Below are 18286 nucleotides of genomic sequence, written 5' to 3'. Positions count from 1 at the left end.
CCTCCTCCTTCAGCCTCCCGAGTAGCTGGGACCACACCACCACCCTCAGCTAATTATTTTGTTTTATCTTTTGCTGAGTGGACTCTCTATGTTGCCCAGCCTCATCACAAATGCCTGATCTCAAGTGATCCTCCTGCCTTAGCCTCCCAAAGTGCTAGGATTACATGCATAGGCCACCACACCTGGCCTATTTTTAAAGTTATAGTCTATTTATAGAAAGTTATGCCAGTTTCTCATTTATGAGAGTGGTATAAACTTTGGTTTTAAAAAAAGCATAAGTGCCAATTTAAATACAGAAAAATATTAGTTTTGTAAGTGATATGTGGATAAGGAAGAAAATATGAATGTGATGGTAGGAAGACAAAGTTGAGGAAAAACTGGCCTACAGCTTCTAAAGTGGCCTAAATGGTCTTGAACACAATTTTCTCTATCTTCTTCTGTAAAACTGAAACAACAAGTTTGAGCAAACTATCTTGCAGGAATATAAAAAACATCTGAAATTATCAGGTCTTACAAACCCAATGTTCAGCCTGGGGAATGAGGAGTCTTGTAAGAAGAATTTTCTTTAAAATTTAGGTGGAAATGCCATACATCAACATATTGGATGGCATGAAAAAGTATACATAAAAATATTTCACTTAGGAAACACTATCGGCATATAAACTATTGGTGATGTTTTAGAATGTTCTGAAATAGTAATTGTAACAGCATTCAAAAGAAAAAAAAACTTAAAACTCTTTCAAGAATAATTTCACATATTTGAGTTCAATTATATGTAGTAACTATTATGTTTTTAAAGGATACACAGATATGCTTTTTCTTCTTAATTACCTCATATCTAAAATTTTAGAATATTTCAATTTTGTGCAGCTTTAACAACTACTTATTAAAATTTTGGAGGTAAATCTTAAAAAATAGAAAACAGCATATCTCCACACAGGTTTAAATATATTATATAAAAAATCTTACTGTAATTCTTATTATTCTTCAAGAAGGGGACCATATAATAGGTACAGAAGGCTAACTAGATCCTGGTTTAGGGACTCTGAAGATTCGTTACTGCTAACAAGACTCTAGCAAAGGGCAAGAATCCATTCATTCAACAATATTTATTGAGTGAGTACCTGTCACTTTAATAAACGAAGTCTTTGTTCTTATGGAAATTTCACTGTTATTGAGGAAGAAAAATAAATAATATATATATATGAATGAAATGAGTCAGGTGATAATAACAGCTATAACAATAAAAAAAATCAGGCTGGGCACAGTGGCTCATGCCTGTAATCCCAGCACTTTGGGAGGCTGAGGCAGGTGGCTCACTTGAGGTCAGGAAGTTCGAGACCAGCCTGGCCAACATGGTGAAACCCTATCTCTACTAAAAATACAAAAACTAGCCGGGCATTGTGGTGTACATGTAATTCCAGCTACTGGGGAGGCTGAGGCAATAGAATTGCTTCAACCTGGGAGACAGAGGTTGCAGTGGGCCGAGATCGCGTCACTGCACTCCAGACGGGGTGATAGTGTGAGACTCTGTCTCAAAAAAAAAGAAAGAAAAAAAAAAATCAGTCTAACAGGAAGTGGCGGAGAAAGTTACTATTTTACAAAGGGTTATCAAAGATTGCATCTAATCTGAAGTTACGCCTGAACAGAATATAAATAAAGAGAAGACACAGCTCACTCAGATCGGAGGAAGAATGTTAAGGAAAGGGAATTAGCAAGGACAAGGCACTACATAAGGAACATGCTTGGTCCATGTGAGGAACAGCAAGATCTGTGTGTCTGAGGATTGTGAGTGAAAGGAAAGTAAAAAAGAATGACATCCAGAAGGCCAAGGTGAGAGGACTGCTTGAGCCCAGGAGTTTGAGGCTGCAGTGAGCTATGATCACACAACTGCACTCCGGCCTGGGCAACAGGCTATTAACAGAGACATTTTACTGTTATAACGGAGACATTATTAACTTGCTTTAATAGAGACCGGAAGACCCTGTCTCCATTAAAAAAAACAAAAAAACAAAACAAAAAAAATGACTGTCTGGGGTCAGATCAGACAGTCTTGTTAAGTGATGGAACAGACATTCATTAGCTTTTATTCCGAGTAAGATGGGAAACTAATAGAGCTTTCAGCAGAAGAGTGACACAATCTGACTTATATTTTGAAGGGAAAATAGATTGGAGTGGGGCAAAAATGTTAGATCAGTTAGGAGACTACTGCAGTAATCCATGGGAGCAGGGATGAAGGCTAGGACCAGGAAAGCTAGATATACTTTAAAGAGATATCTGATAGGATTTGCAAATGGAGTAAATACAAAGTAATTGAAAGAGAGGAATCCAGGATGACCCCACAGTTTCTAGCATGAACACGTGGGAGAATGGAGGCCACTAATACTGATATATGGAAGCATGGAGGAGATTCCGGTTTAGGGTGGTGATGAGGATACACATGGCTGGGAATCAAATTCAAAGTTCTGCTCTGAACCTGTTTAGTTGGAGGTGATTTTTAGGTGTCCAAGTGGGTATGTCAAGTAGACAGCAAGATATTCAACTCTGGAGTAAAGAAGAGAACAGAACTTGCCACGAAAATTTTATATGGGCTAAACATGGGAGATAGTAGAATTCTGCAGAAGAAAGACACTTTAGCTGTCTAAATCTGACCTCAACATTCAAAGGAAAGGAAACAGAGGCCTCAAAAGATTACTTAACTTCTTCAAGGTCACCTAGTTGGGTAACAGTGTCAGAACTAAGATTTCTCCCATATCTCATGGTGCCCTTAGTGGAAGGAGAAATATTATCTCTAAAGCCAAAATAATTTCTTAAATTATTAAAAAAACACAAAGGGCAAAAAAGTATCATAAACTACTACTGAATTTTGTAAAAGCTTGAAACATATTCTGAATAATTTATTAAAACTAGATTTTTCTGCATTGAGGTATATGAAAAACCATAAACATTTAGCTCTGTGGGATTTTCAAGCCCAAATGCACAAGGCATGATCTAGTAAAAAACTCTGATGCCCTTGAATGTCCCTGTGAAATATATATACCGGGCCCCTTCACTAACTGGTAGGGTCTGGCCTGTACATAGCTCACTCTAGGGATGGGGTGACAAATATGTTTCATCTCTTTTGACAACTTAAAAGGATTTTAAATATAAATTCCATTCAAATTTAATTCCCAATTTAAAAGGGCAGAGGCAGGAGGATCGCTTGATCCTGGGCAGTCATGGCTGCAGTGAGCCATGATCACTCCACTGCACTCCAGCCTGGGTGACAAGTGAGACTCTGTCTCAAAACTAAAACAAAAACAAACAAACAAACAACAACAACAAAAAGAACTTTAGAATGGCTACCAGGAACACTGCCTTGAGGTTTATGGGGTCACTCCAGGCTCCCTAGGAAAAAGTACTGTGATCAATAAGAAATGTTCAATATGGAGTGTTGGTGTGGATACTGTGTATGTGGCACTGCAGCAACTAAGAAAAGCTCTAACATTTAATGAAGAACGATATTATGGTTATGCTTTTGCTACTGGCTTTCATAGAAAAATTAGAGGAATGGTTATACTCAAATCTGTCCCAAAGGTATAAAAACTGGTGTTTCAAACCATTGAAAATTCATACATAGCATTTTAAAAGTTTAAGTAACTTTTCCTTTTGGCAGTTAGTAGCACGTTCAGAATCAAATGTCAGGTCTTTCTGTGGCCATCCTCAAATTCTTGATAGTGTGGAATCAAAACAAACTTAAAGCTGGAGCAAAAGCCTCCAGACAATGAATTTCCAAGACTCTGGCTTCTCTCTCCCAGATAGTCCTTAGAGGTCTTCCAAGGGCACTAAGCCCGTAATATACATTAAAATGGAATTGTCAAGAAGGTGTCTGGGGATCCATTTGATCTCCAATTGATCTCCAAAAGCCTCAAGTTTCTTTTTTTTCTTTTTTTTTTTTTGAGATGGAGTCTCGCTCTCTCACCCAGGCTGGAGTGCAGTGGCACAATCTCGGCTCACTGCAAGCTCCGCCTCCCGGGCTGCCTCAGCGTCCCGAGTAGCTGGGACTACAGGCGCCCGCCACCATGCCCGGCTCATTTTTTGTATTTTTAGTAGAGATGGGGTTTCACCATGTTAGCCAGGATGGTCTCGATCTCCTGACCTCGTGATCCGTCCGTCTCGGCCTCCCAGAGTGCTGGGATTACAGGCGTGAGCCACCGCGCCTGGCCCTCAAGTTTCTTTACTCTAACAGTTATCACAGAGAGGAAACACATGGCGGGTCAGGGGCGACTTTACCCTGTCTGCCTACCTGAGCAGTGGGTAGCTAATTTCGACTTACATTTTTTTTTTCTTTTAAGCACTACATTTAAAAAATAAGATTTCAGTCAACCAAAACGTATAGAGAATTAACACCTTTTTACTCACACTTAGATTAATAACACCTTTTTACAAGTATAATTGAAGCTTCCAATGTATCCCTCCTCAATCATACTTTCTTTTTTCTCTGATTTCAAGTGGAAACCATTGCAGTAAATTTTCTTATGGTCTTCATTGTTTTTCAAAGGAACATATAACCAAGAGACACAATATGGTAAAATACATTATTTGAAAGTAAAATGAAAAAAAAATATGAGATTACTTTTTAGCTGTGGAATTCAGCCCTGCGGGAGTAGATGCTTGTTCAGGATCCTGGTTAACAAGGCAAGTTGGAAAGGAGCAGCCATCACCTAGACTAGAATTAAAATAAAAATTTACAACTGAACCATACAAAAGACAACGGAGTGAAACCCTGCCAAAACGCTGATGTCCGAGAGCAGAACATGCTATACTCTAGGCAAAAAAAAAGTGTATTAGACATTGAGTTCAACATAGTGTTTAGGAAGATGATGAATTAACTGATTTCCACATTGATATTATGGTGAATCATAGAATAATATTTTTTAAAAACAAGAGTTCCTACACAGAATTACAAGCCTATGGAACTAGGGGCTTTTCCTGAAACTATCTTTTGCTGTATTATTTTCATTAGTTTAAAGCCTGAAAATTTTCACAAAAAAGTACCTTGAAAAAATGGGTAGCAACCAGTACTTCTTCTCATCACCAAAAACTTGTCGCATGTTTTTACTGAAACCCAAGCTGAATCCATTCTTATCTGTTCCATGTCGAAATACTGGACTTCTGAATGCCTCTAAAAAAAGACGGTAAAGGAATCACATGAGTAAAGAACATATTTACTAGCAATCCTGAATATTTAGCAATAATTGAAGTAAATGAAGAAACTCTGAAAATCAATGGCTAGCTGACTGTGAGTGCTTATGTGCCTGTCAACAGCCCTGAAATATACGGTGTCCATTCTGTTTTAAAATATCATAAGATATATCTATTTTAATTTAAAAATATGCCTTTTTATTATAATAGTACATGTGCATTGTAGAAAATTAGAAAATACAAACTAGCAAATAAACTAAAACTGCATCTTCTGGATCTTTTGATCAATAGATAGATAAATGGATGGATCCATAGATATAGATCTACAAATCTACAGGTGTATTTTTTTAAAAAACCATAATCAGACTATCTTTTACATACATTCTACAACCTTTGTTTTTAAGTAAATCCATTTTTTTTTTGAGCCAGGGTTTCACTCTGTTGCCCAGAGTGGAGTACAGTGGTATGATCATAGCTCACTGTAGCCTCGAATTCCCAGGCTCAAGCAATTCTTCTGCCTCACCCTCCCAAGTAGCTGGAGTAACAGGTGCCATGCCACCATGCCTGGCTTAGCATTTTCCAATTTCATTGAAATTGGTTCTCATCTAATAAAGTTTTTCCAGCTGACTATAAAATGTACTTTTAAACTAGTTTATCCAAACCGGGATCCAGTCCAGAACCATGTATTGCATCTGGTGATGCTCATTCTGCATATGAAAGCTGGTTCAGAGAGGCTCTGGGACTTGCCTAAGGTCACACAACAAACACACGACAGAGTGAGACTTGAATAAGGTCATCAACATTCCTTCAAAAATACTACATTTTCTTCTTGAATCATGCTGAAATGCAAAATCTAAAATTTTGTTTTTGGAATATGAACGTGGAGGTATAATGATTTTTCTCCATTAAAAAGAAAAATCTAACCAGCAGAATTAGGCACTATGAAAAAATGTCATTTGCAAGATCCTTAGCATTCTTCATCCCAGGATACATAGCTTTTTCTAAAACATTTCATAGGATCATATTATCCAGGGGAAGTCTTTTCAGTGCTACTAGTTAAATCTAGAAGTTTCCGGAAGTTAAAAACCTCTAGAAACAATAAATTTACTTTTGATGAATTATGATTTAACTGCCTAACACATAATTTGAAATAAAATTCCTGGGCTTAGAAATTACTTTATTTTATCAGTATTTTCACCCTAATAGTATTTGGTGTAATGATTTCACTTCAGAATTCCATAATGTTTCATTTCAGAATACTGAAAATGAACACTAATTGACTACCCACTGTAATTAATCCTCATTGCATATTATAATAACTGAAGCTCACAGCTTGGAGTGTCCTTTATGATCATAAGCATGTGTGGTCCTGGTTGCATTCTCAAACTCCTATCCTTGGCCTAGAAACTCTACATAGCTTAGTCCTTGCTTACCTCTCAAACCTCATTAATGTATTTCTCAATCTTTAGCTTTCTATACTTCAGCCACATGGAGTGTTTCTCAAATATTCCTAGTTTTTTTTCTCTTTTCCTGTAGGGTCTTTTATTTTCAATTGAGGTGAAATTCACAGAGTGTAAAATCAGACTTCTTAAAGTGAACAATTCAATAGAATATATTCATAATTTTGTGCACTTCCCACCTATATCAAATTTCTAAATATTTTCATCACTCTAAAAGAAACTCCATATCCATTAAGCTGTCACTCCCTACTCACCCATTTCTTCATTCCCTAGTAATCACTAATGTGATTTTCCTCTACAGATCTATCTATTCTGGATATTTCATAAAAATGGGAATCATATAATATGTAACCTTTTGTGATTGGCTTCATTCACTTAGCATGTTTTCAAGGTTCATACATGTGTAGTATGTATCAGGACTTCATTCCTTTTTATGGTTAATATTCCATTGTATAGATATGCCACATTTTCTCCATCCTTGGACGGGCATTTAGGTTGTTTCGACCTTTTGACTACTGTGGATAGTGCTGCTATGAACACTGGTATACAAGTATCTCTTTCAGTCCCTGTTTTCAATTCTCCTGGGTATATACCTAGGAGTGGAGCTGCTGGTTCATATGGTAATTCTATGGTTAACTTTTAAAAGAATTGCCAAACTGTTTTTCACAGTGGTGGCACCATTTTATATTCCCAAGCAAAGTAGGAAGGTTTCAATTTCTCTGCATCCTCACAAAGACTTTTTAATAAAATTGTAGCCATCCTAGTGAGTATAAAGTGGTACCCCAATGTGGTTTTGATTTGCATTTTCCTAATGACTAATGATGCTGAGCATATTTTTCTGTGCTGAGATTTACCAAACAACAAATAAATGATGGAGTGAGATTTGAACGAGGTCATCAACATTCCTTCCATAATACTACATATTCTTCTTGAATAATGCTGAAATGAAAAATCTAAAATTTTATTTTCCCCATTTGTGTATTTTCTTTGGAGGAATGTTTGTTTAAATGTCTATTCAAATCCTTTGCCAATGTTTTAACTGGGGTGTTTGTATCTTTTTGTTGTTGAGTTACAAGATTTCTTTGCATATTCTGGATAGTAGGGCCCTTATCAGAAAATGAATTGGAAATATTATTCTCCTTCTGCAGATTGTCTTTTTACTTTCTTGTGTTTTTTAATGCATGTAAGTTTTTAATTCTGATAGTGTAAGTTTCCTGTTTTATCTTTGTTGCTCATGCTTTTGATGTTATATCTAAGAATTCATTGTTATATTCAAAGTCCTGAAGATTTATCCCTCTATTTTCTTCTAAGAGTTTACAGTTTCAGCTTTTTCATTTAGGTCATTGATCCATTTTGACTTAATTTTTGTGTGTGATGTTAGGTAGGGATACAAGTTTATTTTTTGCCATGTGGATACTGAGTTGTCCTCACGCAACTCAAAGATATTATTTTTTCCCCACTAGGTGGTTTTGGCACCCTTGTCAAAAATCAATTGGCTAAAGATGTATGGGTTTATTTCTGGACTCTCAATTCTATTTTATTTGTCTATATGTCCATCCTTATGCTAGCACCACACTGTTTTGATTACTGTATGCTTTATAGCAAGTTTTGAAATCAAGAATGTGAGTCTTCCAGGTTTGTTCTTTTTTGGTGAATATTGTTTTGATTATGTGGGGCTTCTTGCAATTCTACATGAATTTGAGAATTGGCTTTTCCATTTATGCAAAAAAAAGCCATTAAAATTGCAATAAATCTGTAAATCACTTTGGGTAGTATTGCCATCTTAACAATATAAGGTCTTCCAAGTCCATGAACATGGGAATTCTTCTTTTATTTGTTTCAGCAATGTTTTGTAGTTTTCAGTGTGCTAGTAGTGTTACATGCACCTTCTTGGTAAATTTATTCCTAGGTATTTTATTTGTTTAGATGCCTTTTCAAATGGAATTTTCTAAATTTCCTTTTTGGGTGGTTTATTGCTAGTGCACAGAAATATACCTGACTTTTTAAAATCATGCACATTTCATATTTTGCTTATTAGCTAATCATTTTTATTGTGAATTCCTTAAGGTTTTCTATATATAAGATCATGTTATCTGTAAACTAAAATAGTTTTACTTATTTCTTTTTGATGCCTTCATTTCTTTTCCTTGACTAATTACTCTGGCTAGAACTTATGTACAATGTTGAACAGAAGTAGTGAAAAGGAGCATCCTTGTTTTGTTTCTAATCTTAGAAAGGCGGCTTTCAGCTTTACACTACTGTGTATGACGTTAGGCGTGGATTTCTCACAAATGCCCTTTATCTCCTTATCAGGTTGAAGGAGTTCCTTTCTTTTCCTAGTCGAAGTGCAATTTTTCTTAATCATGAAAGGATGTTGGATTTTGTCAAGTACTTTTTCTGCATTAATTTTTTCCATACTGATCTTAAATCATGCAAATTTCATAGTTTGCTTATTAGCTAATCATTTTTATTGTGAATTCCTTAAGGTTTTCTATTTCTATTTCCATCATTCTATTAATGTGGTATATTACCACTGACTGATTTTCATATATTAAACCACACTTGCGTTCCTGGGATAAATCCCTCTTGATCATGGTTGTGTAAGCCTTTTAATATGTTGCTGGATTTGGTATGCTAATATTTTTTAACAATCGTTCAATCTATATTCATATTGGTCTATAGTTTTCCTGTGATGCCTGTGTCTCTAGCTTTGGTATCAGGGCAATGTTGGCCTCACAGAATGACTCAGAAAGTGTCCCCTTCTCTTCTAATTTTTAGCAGAGTTTAAGAAGAAGTTAATTCTTCATTAAGTGTTTGGCAGAACTCATCAGTTAAGCCATTTTGTTCTGGGCTTTTCTCTTTGTTGTGAGTTTTTTTGATTACTGATTCAATCACTTTACTTCTTACAGGTCTGCTCTGATTTTCTATTTCTTCTTCAGTCAATTTGGTAGTCTGTGTGTTTCTGGAAATTTGTCCACTTTATCTAGGTTGCCTAATTTTTTGACAGACAATAGTTCACGGTACTTTCTTGGCCTTTTTATTTTCATAAAGTCAGTAGTAATGTCCTTACTTCCATTTCTGATTTTTGTGATGAGTCTTCTCTTTTTCTCTTGTTAGCCAAGGGATGTCATATGTGTTGATTTTTTAAAAAAGAACCAACTATTGATTTTATTGTTTTTCTATTTTTTAATTCTCTATTTCTATTATCTCCTATCTTTATTATTTCCTTCCTTCTGCTGACTTTGGTTTTACTTTGCTCTTTTTCTAGTTCCTTAAGGTATAAAGTTATTAACACAGAGGTATTTCTTTTTTTAATATAGTTATTTACAGCTATACATTTCCCTGTAAGCACTGCTTTTGCTGCCTCCGATATCTGTATGGCTTTTAAACATACATGTTCTGGCTTTTTCTATAGCTGACTTCTTAGGTTAAGTACTTTTTGTTGTGATAAGCTCTCCCCTGACCACTCATTCTACACATGCTCCCTTCCACCATCCCAATCCTTTTATTCATACCTCAGCATCTTTTCTTCAAAGCACTTTGCATTTTGTAATTACTTTTATGTTTGGTTATTAATTTTTGTGCCCCTCATTAGACTGTTTTGCCCCTGCTCACCACTATATCTATATATCTATATATCTATATATCTATATATATAGTCTCATATATATATAATATGAGACAATCAATAAATATATGGAATGAGCAAACCTGTATGTGTCTAAGCGACATATCAAAAAAACAATGAGGAAAATAAGAATGACTTTTACCACCACTTCAGGGCAAGCTGGCATTTAATCACATAGCAACTGTCAATGAATGTTGGTATACGTATTTAAAGTTCTGTCAACTACAATAATTGGATACTCACCTAATGTAGATTTATTTTTGCTGACTAGCCAACAATGATAGCCAAACAGAGAAGACAAGCTGACAGAAAACATAGCTGCAGCAAAGAATAAAAACATAATATGGAACTTGGCTTGAGTATCAGGTAGGCCATTCTATAAAGAAAGGAAGAAAATAACATGTTTTGTCAAAGGGATATGTATTCCCCTACTTTTATAAGTAAATTAGTAAGATTTTTTTTTGATTAAAATTTTTCGTAAATTTAATATGAAAAAAATGTGGCTTTATGTTAAAACTTTAGGAAAAATATGTATATATTTCATCAGATTAAAAGTTTACCAGAATATGAATATATATGACAATGATATTAAAATTTGGAATATTAACTGTGTTTTTCATAACCAAATCATAGAAAATTTATGGTAGTATATGTATAAACTGCAATACTATGAAGCAAGATAAATGGAACTATAAAATGTAGTTTTAAATTTATTAACGGAGTATGTTTTGTTAACATACTACAGAATCACAAATGTCTAAATAGTTTCATTATAATGCCAGAAAATGAAGGCTAACTGGCACAATTTGGCTACTATCCTTATTGATGTTTTACATTACTACAAATAACAGCATCAACTAAATGAATACATATAACAACACATTCACAATAATGCTTCAAGCTATCTTAAATAATAGCACCACAGAAAAGATCAACACCAGTGCATAACACCTGTCTAAAATAAATCTTAATATCCATGGGCTGAAAGAGTCCATCTCAAAGAAAACCAGTTAGACTCTTATTCTCTCATTGTTTATAAATCCAAAGAGACCTGGAATGGCTCTAGAATGGAGGGCTTGGGGCTATGGACACATAATGAAGCACCATGGCTGCCAAGAGGTGGCTCTTCTGATAAATGGTCCTCAGATTTCAATTTCCTGTAGTACCTGACTGATTGACACAGGTCACAAGACCTCACTGACAGTTTTTGACAGCAGCAGGTTTTTTTGACAAACAGTGAAAATTCTGGTCATTCCTTTTCAAATATATTTGTGGTTTGAAACTAAAATCATCCACAGGAAGGAGAAGCAGTGAGGTAATGCTCTCCCAGACATTCATTAGGGATCATTTTTCAAGCTGGACACTGAAAGAATCCTTGAATGCTAGCAGCAGGTCTCTTCACTCATGTCTTTCTATGCTTAGCAATAGAACTGGCACATAGTAGGCATTCAATAATTCTTTGGTATTAAATTTTGTTCAAATCTCACGTAAGTGATCTAGCAATTTAGAAATTCTTACCATAATAAAGATAATTTAATGAAAATAATAAATCAATACTGGCAGCAGATAAATTGCTTTTTTACTGTCATTTGGTGTTCACAAGGAGGACCTCTGGATATTTTAAATCCTCAATTTTAATTTCTTTTTGCCTACATTTAAAATATATAGTGTATAAAGTGTAATCAAGAAATACTGAATAAAAACTCAGGATATTACAGGCATAAGGACATTATAGGCATAATAGTTTAAAAAATAATCTTCTTAAACATAAAGAAAATACTTCTATTTTTAAATCCTGAAAAAAATCTTATATAGTCATCAATTCTCGTTATTCGCAGTACTTATGTTTTATAAAGTTTCCACAAACACTGAACTTGTGAATACTGAAAAACTGCTCCTATGGAAGATACAGGGTTAGGTTTCTATGAACTTCTGGTCACAACATCTTCGACAACTGATCAATGTGTTAACCTTGTTTTATGTGTGTTTCTGCTTAAATGCACCTTATTTAATATATATTATTGATTTATTAATATAGAACTCATAGCTAACAGCACTATAACTCATGCCTGAATTAAGCTTATCTAATACATGTATTTTCTCCATAACACACATCGGTTTTCTTTTGTTTAGAAACATTGGACCACACTTCAGCACTACACTTGAAGACCTTTTTTTGACAGCAAAATCACCAACAAAAAGCACAAAAATGGAAAAAAGCATGGCACTAAATAGACTGTGGAAAGCACACTTGTTTACAGTATGAGAGCTGAAGCAAGAAGGCAAAAGCGTCATCTTGTTCAACCTCAACTGGGAATGGGCATGGGGGCAACTCAATGTTTTTGCCACTCTGCACATGTCTGCAGACGACGAAAGCTGTCAGTATTGATGTGGGGGTTACAATTACATTTTAGTGAATTAACAAATAAAGAATCTGCGAATAATGAGGACTGACTGCATGTCAATGAGCTCTAGTCTATAGAATCAGTGTCTGAAATAATTCTGTTCTGAAAAGCCTATATTATCTATTATTGTATACTAAAAAAACAGTTACCAAGTTAATGACTTACTGTCCAAAATTTGATAAAATACTGTAAATCTGTTGCCGCAATAAAAAGGCAGTAGAGCAGAGAATAAGCCAAGAAAAGGAGAAAGAACTTATAATTTGAAAATCCAACACAATTGTTCACCCTGTTAACAAAACAAAAACATTTCCAGTGAGTTTTACATCTTCAACCTACGTGTGCATATGCTCAAGCAAGTGTTTAGCTTCCTCTCACTTTTAATTTATTGGCATTTCTTTAAATATAACTCATAAGATTTCTTTATGCATACAATCATTTAAAAATCCATTTCACTAAAAAGAAATCTGCTTCTATTTTTAAAATATGATATTTAATATTGCTTTAGTCAATCACAAACAATATAACTGCATGTCATGTCAAATTACGCAAGTATGCACATCTCTCAAAACACAGAGCCTGCGAGAAACCGTATGAGGCCAGGCAGCTTAGGTGAATTTACTAAACCCTTCCTCTATGCCATCTTTGGGTTTGATTTCCAACTATGATTAATTAAGTTACAATTTTTCAAGTATTCCCAAATTAGATGGAATATCTTCACACATTACTCTTTGCATGCCATCACTGAAGCAAGCGGACTGTCAAAGCATATTAAATGGGAGCTTTAAGAAAAGAAGTAGGCCTGGGAGTTAGACAGCCGGGTCAGAAGGCCCATTTGACACTAAGTAATGATGCGGCCCTGAGGAAGTGAAATCATCGATTAGAATTTCATTTTCTTTATCTGTAAGTTAAACACTCTGAGGTCATTTCCAAAAGTCGGCTCTAAATATGCTATAATTCCAAATATGGAAATTTATAAATCTCAGTTCTCACTCCAAAGTCGTTATCTGAGGGGGGACAACTCAAACTGTTGTATCAATAAACATAAGCACAAATACAATTCATTTTTATAGGCTCACTTTCTTTTTGTTAAGATTTTCCTTTATTAAAAAATTATTTATTTATATTTTATTTTACTTTAATTTTTGGGATAAAAGTGCAGGTTTGTTAGCTAGGTAAACGCAAGTCGTGGGGGTCTGTTGTACAGATTATTTCATCACCCAGGTATTAAGCCTAGTATCCATTAGTTGTTTTGCTTAGCCCTCTTCCTCCTCCCACCCTCCTCCCTCCAAAAGGCCCCAGTGTGTGTTGTTCCCTCCTCTGTGTCCATGTGTTCTCATCATTTAGCTCCCACTTATAGGCTTATAGGCTCACTCTCTATCAAAGTTTTTGATTTCCTTTTCATAAAGACAAGGGCACTACTGGATGACCTTGTGTCAATGTGATACATCAGCCATGTGGAATTGGCTAATATCTTCATGGGTTGAGTAACTTCTTGGTTAACCGGTATAATGAACCTATTAAATAGAACATACAGGTTTCCTTTTCTAGTATTCAGCCTATTGCATAGAACATACATATATTGTTTCCTTTTCTCAAATGTCCTTGTTCCCGTTCTAACATAGGTAAAAATCATCTCACTCTCCATCGACTTAGCTACGAAGATGAAACACTTTTCTTTCTAGACTTGTAAAAATGAAACCATGTTCATGTGAAAAAAATGTTTACATCATCTCCCTCAAAAAATATAAGGTAAAGGGAAGAGCATTAGATTTAGTAATTTTTAAACTTAAAGGTCTTACATATGGGCAAATAATTTATAAAGAAGCCACAAGTTGGCTGGGCGCGGTGGCTCACGCCTGTAATCCCAGCACTTTGGGAGGCCGAGGCAGGCGGATCACAAGGTCAAGAGATCAAGACCATCCTGGCCAACATGGTGAAACCCTGTCTCTACTAAAAATACAAAAATTAGCTGGGCGTGGTGGTACACGCCTGTAGTCCCAGCTACTCCGGAGGCCGAGGCAGGACAATCGCTTGAACCCGGGAGGTGGAGGGTGCAATGAGCCGAGATTGCGCCACTGCACTCCAGCCTGGCAACAAAGGGAGACTCCCTCTCAAAAAAAAAAAGAGAAAAAAAAGAAGCCACAAATTGTGGGTGCACACTGTATGGAAACAGTTACATCTGCATCTCTAGAGGTTCCAGTGGGGCGATGCAAGCCTGTTGGTGAGGTTGCCTTTTATGGTGTTTGAATGGAATCATGGCAGGAAATAATATTGGGAACAATTGGCCTAATCTAACTGTATTCTGTCTCAAAAGGATAGAGGATATTCCCATTGCTTACCTATGTTGGTTTCAAGGGGCTGGGTGCTTTAAAACTTTGGTGAGCATGGCTGGGCGCGGTGGCTGACGCCTGTAATCCCAGCACTTTAGGAGGCTGAGGCAGGCAGATCGCCTGAGGTCAGCAGTTCAAGACCAGCTGGGCATAGTCTTGGTGAAACCCCGTCTCTACTAAACATACAAAAAATTAGCCGGGCATGGTGGCACATGCCTGTAGTTCCAGCTACTAGGGAGGCAGAGGCAGGAGAAGCGCGTGAACCCAGGAGGCTGAGATTGCACCACTGCACTCCAGCCTGGGTGACAAGAGCAAAATTCCATCTCAAAAATTAATTAATAAAGTAAAATAAAAATACAAAAATTAGCTGGGCATGGTGGTGCACGTCTGTAATCTCAGCTACTTGGGAGGCTGTGGCAGAAGAACAGCTTGAACCCAGGAGGCAGAGGTTGCAGTGAGCCAAGATTTCACCACTGCACTCCAGCCTGGGTGACAGTGAAATTCCATCTCGAAAAAAAAAAAAAAAAAAAAAGACTTCAGAAAACATGAGTGTAAATAATGACTTGTGGACTAGGAAGAAATTGCAAGGGACAGAAAAGATTGTTATTGTTTCTCTTCCTGAAGGAATATAAGCAGCAGCTTTTGCTTATATAATAAAAAATAAAGAGTATTTTTATAAAATGATTTTGATCACAGATTTTGTAACAACTAATTTAGCTTTGCTTAAGAGGATGGTAAAATTTGCCATGTTAGAGCTAGGGACACAGGAGGTCAGTAAATAAAGACCATATATTTTAGAGTTTAATATGTATATATATAGAGTATGTGTGTGTGTATGTGTGTGTGTATGTGTGTGTGTATATATATATATATATAACTAGAAGAAATATAGTGACATTTATTTTGGATAATACCTTACTGTCTTCACAACAGACAGCTTTTGACTAGACATTTTAACTGCCTATTGCTTTATAGACTCAATTTGAAAACGAAGAAGACATATTCTGAATCTACTTCTCCATCTAGAAAAGGAATGATTTCATATGGAGAAACAAAACACGTTCTAGGTAAATACCCTTCTTATGTTGTTTAAGTTCAGTGTAAAACACAGCTGTTGGCCCTGTTTCTGGGCAATTGCTTTCTGACTTTAAATTGGAAAAAGAACATAATACATTGGAAGGAGTGTGGCCTTTGAAGTAAAAAAAAATTTCCTATGTGACTTTGAGCCCACTCTTTCTCTTTCCTGAGCCTCATTTTTTTCCCCTGTAAAATGAGACAAATACCCAGGAGGCGGAGGTTGTAGTGAGCCAAGATCATGCCACTGCACTCCAGCCTAGGCGACTCTGTCTCAAAAAAATAAGATAAAATAAAATGAGACAAATAATTTCTACTACTTTCTGTCGCTGTTAGAAGTATTACAGATTATATGTATGGCCTCTAGAACATAACTGGCACTCAATAAATTGAAGCTCAAATAATTTGTTTTTATTTGTGTTACTTAACCTTTGGCAAGCATGCGAAAGTATTATTAATATGAAATAATTAACTAAAATTTTATACTAAAGGAAAAAAATACTTTGACAGAAAATCCAACAAAGCAAATACTACAGCATCTGTTTTAGTCAAAACACAAGTATGAGATTGATCCCCAGAATTCTGGTGGGTAATCTTAAGTGGCCAGAGCAGAGATTGAGAAATCATTGACAAACAGAGAGGTACTGTTGATCCAATGTTTCAAATGTTCAAAGCTGACAGATATTAAGGTTCAAAAGACCTGTTTAAAATACCTGTATAAAAAAGCTGCGCTAGCCGGGCACGTTGGCTCACACCTGTAATCCCACCACTTTGGGAGGCTGAGGCAGGCGGATCACGAGGTCAGGAGATCAAGACCATCCTGGCTAACACAGTGAAACCCAAAATTACAGAAAAAAAAAAAAAAAACCTGCGAGGTATAGTGGTGGGCGCCTGTAGTCCCAGCTACTTGGGAGGCTGAGGAAGGAGCATGGCATGAACCCAGGAGGCGGAGCCTGCAGTGAGCCAAGATCGCACCACTGCACTCTAGCCTGGGTGACAGAGCGAGACTCCGTCTCAAAAAAAAAAAAAAAAAAAAAAGAGAGCTAAAAGGCTGCCCCTGGGTCTGAAAACATCCTAAAAGTCCTATAAGTGACTGCCATTAGACGAATACATTCACACAAAGCCTGTAGAAAAAGATTTTTTATATATTCATATGGAAACATTTCCAAGATATATTAAGTGAAGAAAATAAAAAGAAACAGATTCAGTCAACAGTGTAGTCACTTGTACTAAAAATAAATAAATAAATAAATAACGAGTGGGTTTATAGGCTACGCACACATACACTGAGGTCTGAAAAGTGCCTTGACATTAACAACCCTGGTTCTCTGTGTGTAGTGGAAGAAGGTGGGGAGAGGGACTGGGAGAACATGACCACCTGTTTTATTTTTGAATTTGGAACCAAAAGCATGTTATTAGCTATAGACTTTTTAATTTAAAATGTTAATTTGAAATTAAAAAATTAAATACAATGGCTGCTCCATTCAGCTGGCACCAAGTGAGTATTAGGCCCTTGGCATCAAATCCTTCACAAGTCAACATGGCTGCTGCTTTCTGCAAGGGAGCACCCAGAGCTAGGACAGTGGCAGAGACAGTGGATGCAGCACAGCAAGGGAAGTGATGGCGAAGTGAACAACGACACAGGTTAAAAGGTACCGCAGTCAGTTCATTCACCTTCCCACATTGCCACCTAAGGGTGGAGCAACAGCAGGTGGTGTGTAGGCATGCCACTGAACCTATTTTTAGAAATTCTAGGGTCTCATTTCTGTTGTTCTCCTTCACTTATTTAACAGAATCTGTGAAAACTGGAAAGGCTATCAGACTGTAAGTTTCTCATGAGGCCAAATTAACTGTTGACTTAGCAAGATTACTATAATGGTAAATTATTATTTTCTCTTTTTGTAATTTTGTGAGTACAGCAAGGGCATGGGAAGCTTTATAGGTATGTACTGACCTGATTTTTTTCCACGTCTCTATTCTTTGTCATCACAATCCCTTATTAAGGTCAGACAAATCAAAATCAACACTATGTGTATGATGACTACCACTCGCTGAATATATCTGGAGTATACAGTTATCCAGAAAGGAGGGTGCTTAACATGGGTTTACCCCAAAGCAGACTCTGAGAAAAGAACCTGGATGCAGTTCATTTGAGACAGGAAGGATAAAGCATTTTTTACTGGCCAGGCTGTCACTGGTTGAGAG

The 18286-nt window shown here is 36.3% G+C and overlaps 1 protein-coding gene across 5 annotated transcripts in view; it reads right to left on the bottom strand.

Annotated features, from left to right (window-relative positions):
• The window catches only part of ZDHHC2 (zinc finger DHHC-type palmitoyltransferase 2), a 721436-nt gene that overhangs the window by 9970 nt on the left and 693180 nt on the right, over positions 1 to 18286 (bottom strand). For all 5 annotated transcript variants that reach the window (XM_063668529.1, XM_054499632.2, XM_054499635.2 and 2 more), the window contains 4 exons: positions 12843 to 12963; positions 10516 to 10648; positions 5038 to 5164; positions 4616 to 4708 (listed from right to left, as the gene is read on the bottom strand). In XM_063668529.1, the coding sequence (XP_063524599.1) occupies positions 4616 to 4708; positions 5038 to 5164; positions 10516 to 10648; positions 12843 to 12963 (474 nt within the window). The remainder of the gene's footprint in view (positions 1 to 4615; positions 4709 to 5037; positions 5165 to 10515; positions 10649 to 12842; positions 12964 to 18286) is intronic.

This window comes from Pongo pygmaeus, chromosome 7 (assembly GCF_028885625.2).
Source record: "Pongo pygmaeus isolate AG05252 chromosome 7, NHGRI_mPonPyg2-v2.0_pri, whole genome shotgun sequence".
Taxonomy (NCBI): Eukaryota; Metazoa; Chordata; class Mammalia; order Primates; family Hominidae; genus Pongo; species Pongo pygmaeus.
Note: the sequence above shows the minus strand (reverse complement) of the source record. Positions and strands in the feature narration are given on the sequence as shown.